The sequence below is a fragment of the Balaenoptera musculus genome, chromosome 9 (genome assembly GCF_009873245.2).
Source record: "Balaenoptera musculus isolate JJ_BM4_2016_0621 chromosome 9, mBalMus1.pri.v3, whole genome shotgun sequence".
NCBI lineage: Eukaryota > Metazoa > Chordata > Mammalia > Artiodactyla > Balaenopteridae > Balaenoptera > Balaenoptera musculus.
In genome coordinates, this window is record NC_045793.1 from 22,759,726 (window position 1) to 22,770,772 (window position 11,047).

Here is an 11,047-nt window from a genome sequence, read left to right on the forward strand (position 1 = left end):
GTTATGAAAGTCATTTTGTAGTATAGTTTATTGAATGAATCTCCTATGCTTGGACGTTTAGATAGTCTGCAGTATTTTGTGATTACAAATAATGCTGCAGTGGATAACTTTCTGCATGTGTTTTCTTGAAATTTTGGAGGTGTGTCCTCAGGGTAAATTCCTAGAAGTTCATGTACTAGACTGAAAGGTAAATAAATATGTAGTTTTGTAGAGAATGTTAAATTCTACTAGCAGTGTGAAAGAGTGCCAGTTTCCCCATAGCCTTACCAATAGAGTACATATATTGTATTTTGAAGTTTTTCCAATCAGTTGGGTGAGAAAGGGTATCTCAGTGTAGTTTTAATTTGAATTTCTCTTATGTTGAGGGAACGTAAACATTTTTTCATATTTTTAAAGATCATTTAATATCTCTTTTTTAATATTGTCTGCTCATGTCTTTTTCCCATTTTCTATAAGATTTTTGGTCTTTTGTTTCCTCAGGTAAAGTTTTTTGTATATTAGGGATATTAATTCTTTATCTGTGAAATGTGTTATGATATTTTCTCCCAGTTTGTCATTTGTCTTTTGACTTTCCTTATGATGTCTTTTGTCATGCACAAGTTTTTAATTTTTATGTAGTCAAATTTGTTGATCTTTTTTTTTTTTAACATCTTTATTGGAGTATAATTGCTTTACAATGTTGTGTTAGTTTCTGCTTTATAACAAAGTGAATCAGCTATACATATACATATATCCCCATATCTCTTCCCTCTTGCTTCTCCCTCCTTCCCACTCTCCCTATCCCACCCCTCTAGGTGGTCACAAAGCACCAAGTTGATCTCCCTGTGCTATGTGGCTGCTTCCCACTAGCTATCGGTTTTACATTTGGTAGTGTATATATGTCCATGCCACTCTCTCACTTTGTCCCAGCTTACCCTTCCCCCTCCCCGTGTCCTCAAGTCCATTCTCTAATAGGTCTGCGTCTTTATTCCTGTCCTTCCCCTAGGTTCTTCATGACCACTTTTTTTTTTTTAGATTCCATATATATGTGTTAGCATATAGTATTTGTTTTTCTCTTTCTGACTTACTTCACTCTGTATGACAGACTCTAGGTCCATCCACCTCACTACAAATAACTCAATTTCGTTTCTTTTTATGGCTGAGTAATATTCCATTGTATATATATGCCACATCTTCTTTTGTTGATCTTTTCTTTTATTACATTGGGCTTTTGAGTAATAGTTAGAAAGTCTTTCCCTTCAGACTATAGAATCTGAATGGGTGAATAAGAATTCACCCATGTTTTCTTCTAGTATATGTATAGTTTCATGTTTTACATTTAAATCTCTGATCCATTGGATTTTATTATTGTATGTAGAATGAGAAGTGGATCTAATCTTATCCTTTTCCAATGACTATCCAGTTGCCCCCCAAAGTTTTATTTAAAGGGCTGTCTTTGCCCAGTATTTGAGATATTACCTTCATCATATACTAAAGTTCCATATGTTCTTGGGTCTTTTGGGGGGCTTTCTATTCTATTCTTTTGTTCTCTTTACCTATTCATGCATCAGTACTACACACTATTTTAAATATAGAAGCTTTGTAAGGATGTTTTAATATCTGTTAGTCTCCTCTCATAGCTCTTTATTTTCATTGTTTCTCTAGCTGTTCTTACATGTTTATATTTCCTTATGAATTTTAGTATTAACTTGTCTAGCTTTATTTTAAAAAAATCTCGGGACTTCCCTGGCAGTCCAGTAGTTAAGACTCTGTGCTTCTACTGCAGGGGGTGCGGGTTTGATCCCTGGTTGGGGAACTAAGATCCCACATGCTGCATGGTGCGGCAAAAAAAACACAAAACAAACAAACAAAACTCATTGGCATTTTTATTGGGATCACATTAAATTTATAAGTTTTCTTAGGGGAGAACAAATATCTTAATGATGTTGAGATATCCTAATGAAGAAAAGGGATATTTCTTAATTTGTTCAAGTCTAATTTTGTGCCTTTCATGAATATTTTATAGTATTTTTTATATTAGATTTGAATGTTTTAAAAATTCTTTTATGTACTTTATTGTTGTTGCTGTTATAAATCTTTTTTTTACTCATTGTGTCTTCTAACTAGTTATTATTTGTGTATATGAATAGTATTATTTTTGCATTTTAACTTTACAGCCTGCTACCTTGCTGAATTATTTTATTGAGTTAGTTTTATCATCAATTCTCTAGGGTTTCCATGTTATACTGTTATATCATCTGTAAATAAAGATAGATTTGTCTTTTATTTTCTAATTCTTATTCCTCTAATTGTTTTCTCCTGTCTAATTGCATTGGCTACTAGTGCTGGAATAATGTCAAATAACAGTTGAGATAGTAGCATCCTTGTTTTGTTTCTGACCTTAAAGTAAATGACTCTTGGGCTTCCCTATTAAGTAATATGCTGGCAGTACGATTGAGGGATGTGTATGTGTGTGTGTGTATAAAATGGAAGTGTCTGTCCATTCCTGTTTTATTTTTTTAAGAATTTTTATTAGGAATGACTGTTGGATTTTATCAAAGGCTTTTCAGCATCTATGGATATAGTCATGATTTTTCTCCTCAGACTCATTAATATTGATGAATTATATTAATTTTCTAATGTTGAATCATTCTTGCATTCTTAGTATAAATTCCATTTCATCATGGCATATTCTTTTCTTACTGTAGTGTTGGAGTCTGTTAGCTAATGTATCACTTAGAATTTTTGCATCAGTGTTCATAAATGATTTCCATCTGTAATTTTTCTTTTTGTGTGTATACCGTCTTTATTAGGTTTATATATCAATGCTTCATAAATGATTGTGGATGTTTTCCTTCATTTTCTATGCTCTGAAACAATGTATATAGATTTGGGACTATCTGGTTGTTGGCAGACAGTTCTCCAGTTTTCCATAAATTTCTTGCATTTCTGCACACCCTGCAAATTAGGCACTAACTGCCCTTTGTTTCCTGCTATACCAGTTTTGTTCCCTTTGTGTGGTGCAAGATCTCTTCCAGTCTCAAAAGATATAAGCATCTCCCTAAAAGTAGTAAATGGCCAGTTTCCATACAGCCCTAGAAGATACAGCTAGTCCTGCCTCTAGAGCAAAAAGCAAACATGCTCATTGCCCAGTATAATAAAGGTAATGTTTCCCTTCTGAATAGAGGACTGGCATGCTTACTGCCCACTGTAAAGTATTCAAGTCCCATATCTCAAAATCTCCTGTAATGCAGCCTACTGCGGGCTCAAGTATTATCCAGCCCTTTTTGCATTGTCCTATGGTAATTGGGGCTTAGGAAACTGACCCCCAAATGCTGATATCCTGGCTACTGCTTTTGCTGTGATTAAATAACTGTCTTTTATCTCTGATCCAGGATTCTTGTGTATTCTTCTAGCATCCATGAAATTGTAGCAGTCTAACTTGTTAGCTTGCAAGTAGGGTAAAATTTCACACTCTTTTCACTTCTTGACACTGGTCTTTAAAGTTGTGGTAAAAATTTCCTAGAAACCATTTTGTGAAATAGTTCCTTGGTAACTTTCTCTATTTCTTCTATGGAAATCAGTCTTTAAGCTTTTTATCTTTACTGTTCACTTTAAAATTTGTATGTGAAAATTTTAAAATATGCTCAAAGCTTATTTGCTTGGAGCAAAGGGGTGGGGTCTCTCTTTTTTTTTTTTTAATTTATTTATTTTATTTATTTATTTTTGGCTGCACTGGGTCTTCATTGCTGCTCATGGGCTTTCTCTAGTTGCAGCAAGCAGGGGCTACTCTTCATTGTGGTGCGCGGGCCTCTCATTGCGGTGGCCTCTCTTGTTGTGGAGCACGGGCTTCAGGCACACAGGCTTCCGTAGTTGTGGCACGTGGGCTCAGTAGTTGTGGCTCGCAGGCTCCAGAGCGCAGGCTTAGCAGCTGTGGTGCACGGGCCCAGCTGCTCCACGGCATGTGGGATCTTCCCGGACCAGGGCTCGAACCCACGTCCCCTGCAATGGCAGGCGGGCTCTCTATCACTGCGCCACCAGGGAAGCCCTGGGGTCTCTTGAATATACTTCATTTTTACATTGCTTTTTATTTTCCTCTGAGGTCTCTTTTGCTTACCTTTCATGAAGAACCATAATTGTTATTTTAGTTAACTATAGTGCCTTCTTACCTTGCAGTAAATAAGTAGCTGAAGTTATAAAGATGAACGTCCTTTCTGTGCTTTCCTCTAGGTGATAGTTGTACAGTCATTATAAAGGTGCACGTCCTTTTTGTTTGTTTTTCTACAGGTGGTGGTTGTACAGGCAATTAGTGCTCTCTGTCAGAAATACCCTCGAAAGCACAGCGTCATGATGACTTTCCTCTCCAACATGCTCCGAGATGACGTAGGTGCACTACTTTTTAATCGTGCGAAGTTGCTCTCTTAAATTCTTATGCCATAGTATTTAAAGCAACTTTCTTTATCATCTCAGTATGCATCTCAAATACTGTGCTTAATTCTGGTTTCTGTCTTATTACTAGACATGCTATTGCTTTGGCTTTCCCACTTGGAGGAAAAAACGCTTTTGTTTCTTTCATAAGGGAAGGGAAATGAAATCTGAATGTTATAGCATGAGCCTTGGAGAATAAGCATTTCTCCAAAAAGTGTCCTCAGAATGAATGGCAGTTTTCTCTTTTGCCAGGGAGGCTTTGAATATAAGCGAGCCATTGTGGACTGCATAATCAGCATTGTGGAAGAGAACCCTGAGAGTAAAGAGGCAGGTCTAGCCCACCTTTGTGAATTCATCGAGGACTGTGAACACACTGTTCTGGCTACTAAGATTCTACACTTGTTGGGCAAAGAGGGCCCCAGAACGCCTGTCCCCTCCAAGTATATCCGCTTTATTTTTAATAGGGTGGTACTGGAGAACGAGGCTGTCAGAGCTGGTGAGTCATTGGAACACTAATAATGGTGTAACTGCTGATCTTGTGAAATGCTTATTAACTCAAGGCGGGGTGGTAATGAAATTGGAAAATGAAGTTGCAACGTCTGTTTGATGGTGGGATCTTGGAGCACACTTAAGCCCCAGATGTACAGCTCTTTCTTTGTATTCTGATTTCCATCCTGACTTCTGCCTGTATCAGAGACAAATAACCCTTGACTTTCGGTATGTCAGAAGACTGTGATGGCGTCATCCATTTTTTCAGAGTTATGGCCATAAGTATGAATGTCTGTGAAATTTGTGTGTCTTTCTGCCTCTGTAGTTTTTAAGTGGTTTTTTAAACAGGTCTTAGGGTTTTTTTACTTCCTCCTCCCCTTAGTGTATGAACTGGTCCAAATCTCCCCTGTTAAAACTATAAGCCTTCCTTTGATCCATTGTCTCTCACTAGCTACTGACCATATTTCCCCTGTTATGTAACCTTGTAGGAGCTATTACTAGCTGCCCCTATGAACTTATTCTCCATTTTCTCTTCAACTCACTATAATCTTGCTCTCTCCCTTAAAAATCTTCTGAAGCTGTTTTTTTTGGAAATTACTTATAAGCTAGTTGGAAAATCAAGTTAGACACTTTAATGTTCTTACCCTTGTTCACCTCAGTCAATTTGATGTACTGTTGCCTAAACACTTCATGAAACTCTCTTCCCTTGGTTTCCACAATAGCCTGCATCTTTCCATCACTCCTCAGTCTTATTTATAGAGCTTCTCTTCCGTTCCTTAAAACGTTAGTTTTCCTTAGGGGTTTGTCTTCTCAACATACACATTCATTCTGGTGATCATTTCCAGAGCTCTGATATGCTGATATGCTGTGGCACTGCAGTTATGTCTCTTTCGTGAACTTGTATGTCTGGCTATCTAAGGCACTTTAAATTCAGCTTGAAATTCAAACTATCCCAAACAGAAATCCTCACCTATATCATCCACTCAGTTGCAAGGCTAGAACCTTACTCCATTGTTTTATAATCCCCATCTATCCTTTGGCAAAGTTCTTTCCATTCTGTCTCCTCAAAATGCATTTCTTCATTGTCTTTTTTCATAGCTTTCCTGAGGGCTGCATTAGGCTCCCATCCATTTCAGATGCCCAGCTAGTCTGACTGCTTGTAGTCTCGCCCATATCCAGTATATTCTCCACACTCTGCTACCAAAATGGTCGCTGGACACAAAATCTGCTCACAAATTTAGAGTAGCACACTCTGCTACAAATACACAGATTCATCCTGTGTTTAACACCCGTTAATAATAGCCTTGAGGTTAAACCATAACCGATTTTTGTTTTGTCTCTAGTCTCTCACTTTTCTCCTCCTGCTCTCCAGCGCAGGTCTAGTGCTTCAGCCTTGCTCAGCTGTGTCCAGTCCCAGGATCTTGCCACACTTTCTTGTCTGGCCTGAGGGCCTTGGTACTTTTTATTCTCTCTCCCTTGAATGCTCTTTTCCGGCCTTTTCCCTCTGGCTAACTCTATTTGTTCTTCAAACTTTAGCTCAAGTAATAAGTGTCAACTCCTTGTCTGTCTCCTCCTCCAATTCTGACTTACGTTCCTTTCTCTACTCACGTAGTACCCTGGATATAGTCCTACCATGGACTTTCTGTGCTATGTTGTAACTACCTCTTTACTTACCTGTCTTTCCCACTGGAGTACAACTCCTTGATGTCTTTTGTCTTTCTGCCTCCAGCACCTAGCACAACTCCTGACAAAGGTTAAGTAAGCAGTAAACCTTTGTTGATACAGTGAATTTTAATAATAGAGTTTTGGGTTTTTGTTTTTGTTTTTTAATGTGTGGGGCTGGTTGTTTGAGATTAGAGCTTAATTAATCAGTGTGGTATCTAAGGAGCTGGACTGGAGGATAGCTCATATAAGGAATACATATGACCCTTTTTCCTCAATGCGTGGCGGGTTTTCTTACTCAGAGCTCTCTTGGGCCTGCTGATTTCTATTTATGCTTAAATGGATCAAGGAAATAAGATCAAGAAACTCACAATAAAACAATAAGAGTTTATTCCAACTGAACACGGGGAAACTCCTCTAATTTTTTTTTTTTTTAATGATTACTGCTTGACTCTGAGAAGCCAATATTCATGTTGTTTCGTTTTATGCTCCATTACAGCTGCTGTGAGTGCTTTGGCTAAATTTGGGGCTCAGAATGAGAATCTTCTCCCAAGTATCCTAGTACTCTTACAAAGGTAATTAAAAGAATGTCTTTTTCTTTTCTTTTTTTTTTTTTTTAATAAGAATGCCATGTGGCTGAATAGAGAATTCCTCATTGTACCATATCAAAATGCATTGCAGGACCTAAGAGTAGAGCTGATGGAGTCAGGGCAAATGGCATTTTTCTTATTCTTCTGGTAATTTTGCATGTGCTAAGTACATGTAAAACTTGACTTCTAATTTCTCTTGCATGATTTTGAGAAAGTGACTTAAATACATGTGCCTCAATTTGTATAACAGGGGCCAACTTCAAAGAGATTCACTATGTAGAGTTGAAAATACCAGCTTTTCATGGTCTCCTTGATTCCCTGTTTGATGAGGAAAAGACTTGCTTTAGCAAACACTCTGTGATTACATCTTGTAATTGAAGCAGAAAAATTACAAGCCAAAGGCTGGCTGGTTTAAATCAAATAGATTGCCATTTGAGTGATATCAATGCCTGGATTCGGAATGCTTTTTAGTATCCTTGGAAAGCATAATATTACCATTTTTAAATTATATTAGAAGTCTAAATCTTTACCAGGGTCATGTGGTTGCAGATCCAAGAATAGACTCCAAACTGCTCTCTTATGTTATTGTGTCCTTCCTAATTATTTTAATGCCTACTTATGTAGTGCTTCTGATTCATAATGACACCATTTCTTTACCAATTCAGAACAGTACCCAATATTTGTGGAGATTTTAGGATCCACTGTTGGCTGTTGTTGAGCTCTTTTATAAAGGCAGTATCAGATGGCCTGGATTGTGTCCTTTAGGTATAGTGGTAAAGCTGCTGGAAGTCGTTACCGTGCTGTGACATGCATCTTCTGTATCCCTGGACAGGTGTATGATGGATACTGATGATGAGGTACGGGATAGAGCTACCTTCTATCTGAATGTGCTGCAGCAGAGGCAGATGGCGCTGAATGCTACATATATCTTCAATGGTCAGTGAGAGCCAAGAATGGAGACAAGTACACTTTTGTTCCACAAATGGTGTCTGAGAAGCATATCCATGATGATTTGCATATGAGCTGGCTTCACTAGGCAAAATGCTTGGTTTCTGTCTTTGAATGCACTTCCATTTCTAGGGAGACCTAAAGTATGTAAAAGCCCAAAGAATATTGCTTTTTCCTGGTCCTCCTTGAGCTCCCTCTTGGATGGGTTTACCTTTTTTCCCTTATGCATCATCGTTTCCACGTGTCTCCGTTGCTTTGTTTTCTGGAAGATACTTCTGTTTTGTTGAAAATTCCCATGCTCTGCTCCTATGCTTCCTTGGATGAAATTATAAGAGCCTTTATTTTTTATTATTTAGGTTATAAAATCTGTGGTTATAGTTTTCTTTAGAAAGCTTAGATAAATATTACAAATCTGGGCCTGTCTGGGTCCTAGGATGGGCAAGAAGTTATAGTGCTGAGAGTTCTGTTTCATAGGTCTGACAGTCTCTGTACCAGGGATGGAGAAAGCCTTACACCAGTACACACTGGAGCCTTCAGAAAAGCCCTTTGATATGAAATCTATTCCTCTTGCTATGGCTGCTGTCTTTGAACAGAAAGCAGGTAAGGGGAACACTGTTAGTTTTTCTATGTATAAGTAGTTTTACACCAATAAGATATACTGTTAGCATATTTTCTTTAATGTTTCTTTTAATGGTCACTGCTTCTAATCTTATAGAGCTAAGATGGATGATACTTTTTAAATTAGGGTTTTAAAATTTTTTTCCTTGTTTTCTCATGAAAGCAAGAATATGAAATGTGACTCAGATTGAAAGTTTTTTGTTTTTTTTTTAATGCTAAGTGTTACAGCATTTGAAGTTAGTTGTCACCGTGTGCTTCAGAGCAGTAATTGTGCTGTCACCTCTTATTTTTATTTTCTGATGTTAGTTAACTTCTTAGTTAATTAATTTTTCTGTTGGAGGCTTAAAAAAATAAAGGAACAAAGTGTGTAGTGGTTAGAACTGAAAATGAAAGAGCTTATGCTTTCAGCATTTTCAGGTTTTTTTGTTGGTACTATATAAGTAGTTTTTCCTATTTGAATCACGAGATTTGTTTTATAAACTGTTCCTCCTTTTAAGAGTAATTAAACAAAACATTCTGGTCCATTAAAGCAAATTCTGTATTTTTAGGACTTACTTTATTATTTCATAAAATATGTTCACTGAATACATTTTGAGTGTCCCTCCAAAAAAGGTGACAGAGAACCTACTGGTATGATTCAGCAATAGCTCCTTATGTTTATCTGCTTGACGTTTCTGTCCTCATCTCCTGTCTGCATGTTTGGCTTGATAGTAGGAGGGAAGCTCACTTGATTGCTCATACTTGTCTTTGTAGAAATCACACTGGTGGCTACTAAGCCCGAGAAGTTGGCTCCTTCCAGGCAAGACATTTTCCAAGGTATGATGATTTGATGTGTAGAAGCAGTAGCCTAGCACCCGAGGCATTGTAAGACATTTTCCAAGGTATGATGATTTGATGTGTAGAAGCAGTAGCCTAGCACCCGAGGCATTGTAAGTACAATGAAGGCCACTACTTTTGTTCAATTTGATTAATCCTCAGTACGGGAGTTAGTTGTATGGCCGAATATTGATTGTCCTAGCTTACAGTTGCAGGCGCTACCTGGAGTCTGTGGGACTTTCCAATTTCCAGTTGCCAGCTTACGGAGAATGTTATTCTTACTCTGTATCAGGGAACTCAAATTCTATGAAATTAGGAATTAAGTTTGTTTGTCTGTTTGTTGCTTTTAGAAATTGAGTGTATAAACTCTTACTTAAAAGATTATTTCACTAAAGCTTGGGGACACACTAGTTGAGTGTTCAACTATAAGTAAGACTATGGAAGCTTAAAACATTTTAGACACCCAGAGTAATGTTTTCCCTGTCTTCTTACTTTCCTCCTCCTTTTCTTTCCTTTTTTCTTGATAGAACAACTGGCTGTCATTCCTGAGTTTATGAATCTAGGACCCTTGTTCAAGTCTTCTGAGCCTGTTCAGCTTACAGAAGCAGAGACAGAATATTTTGTTCGTTGTATCAAGCACATGTTTACCAATCATATTGTGTTCCAGGTGAGATAAGCGCCAGAACTGGCTCCAGTAAGGGGTTTAGTATTAATCCCCTTTTAGTTTATGATTCTCGTTCCTTTTATAGAGAAGCAAATTTAGCAGCATATCTGGTTTTCTTTCCTAGCTCCATAGCTGTAGAGATGTGATGGGTAGCTTTTGATGATTTAAATTTAAAAAGACATAAAACTGAAATGTCTGGAGAAGTTGGACAGCATAAAGTATAACCTGTGGAAAAAATAATCATCATTTAATATCAGGGTAAAATAGGTGTGTTGTTCCAAGAACTTGGATTTCAGTTTGGTTCTCAGACAGCTATCAGACTTCTACCATCTTGTTTGGTAGAACTCAATCTCAGGAAGGAGGAAAAAACTGGTTAACATAAACAAAAAAGACCTCAAGAATAAGGTTATCCTCATTGCCTCAGGAAAAATCTTAGGGGGAGACATGCGTGGTGTTTAGAAAGTATAGAGGATTCCAGAACTCAGTCGTGGGTTACGGGTGGGAAGGAACAACTTGCTTGAAAACAGTTTTTCTGCTTCATGACTTTCCTATTTGCTGACTTTTCAGTTTGACTGTACCAATACTCTCAATGACCAGCTACTGGAGAAAGTGACAGTGCAGGTGGAACCATCAGATTCCTATGAAGTGCTGTGTTGTATCCCAGTCCCCAGCCTACCTTATAATCAACCAGGAATATGCTACACTCTTGTTCGTTTACCTGATGATGACTCTACAGCAGGTACTAACACACAGAATGGAAGAGATATGATTAAGAGTGCATTACCACTTGAGCTCTTAAATGTCTGGACAGATGTTTGGGGTTCAAGAATTTGTTTCTTTTCTGGAATTAAAT

At 37.6% G+C, this 11,047-nt stretch overlaps 1 protein-coding gene across 2 annotated transcripts in view; it reads left to right on the forward strand.

Moving 5' to 3' along the window:
* Nucleotides 1-11,047, forward strand: part of COPG2 (COPI coat complex subunit gamma 2) — a 137,724-nt gene that overhangs the window by 84,709 nt on the left and 41,968 nt on the right. For both annotated transcript variants that reach the window (XM_036864135.1, XM_036864134.1), the window contains 8 exons: nt 4,267-4,362; nt 4,660-4,903; nt 7,058-7,133; nt 7,981-8,084; nt 8,571-8,696; nt 9,468-9,530; nt 10,058-10,197; nt 10,762-10,933. In XM_036864135.1, the coding sequence (XP_036720030.1) occupies nt 4,267-4,362; nt 4,660-4,903; nt 7,058-7,133; nt 7,981-8,084; nt 8,571-8,696; nt 9,468-9,530; nt 10,058-10,197; nt 10,762-10,933 (1,021 nt within the window). The remainder of the gene's footprint in view (nt 1-4,266; nt 4,363-4,659; nt 4,904-7,057; nt 7,134-7,980; nt 8,085-8,570; nt 8,697-9,467; nt 9,531-10,057; nt 10,198-10,761; nt 10,934-11,047) is intronic.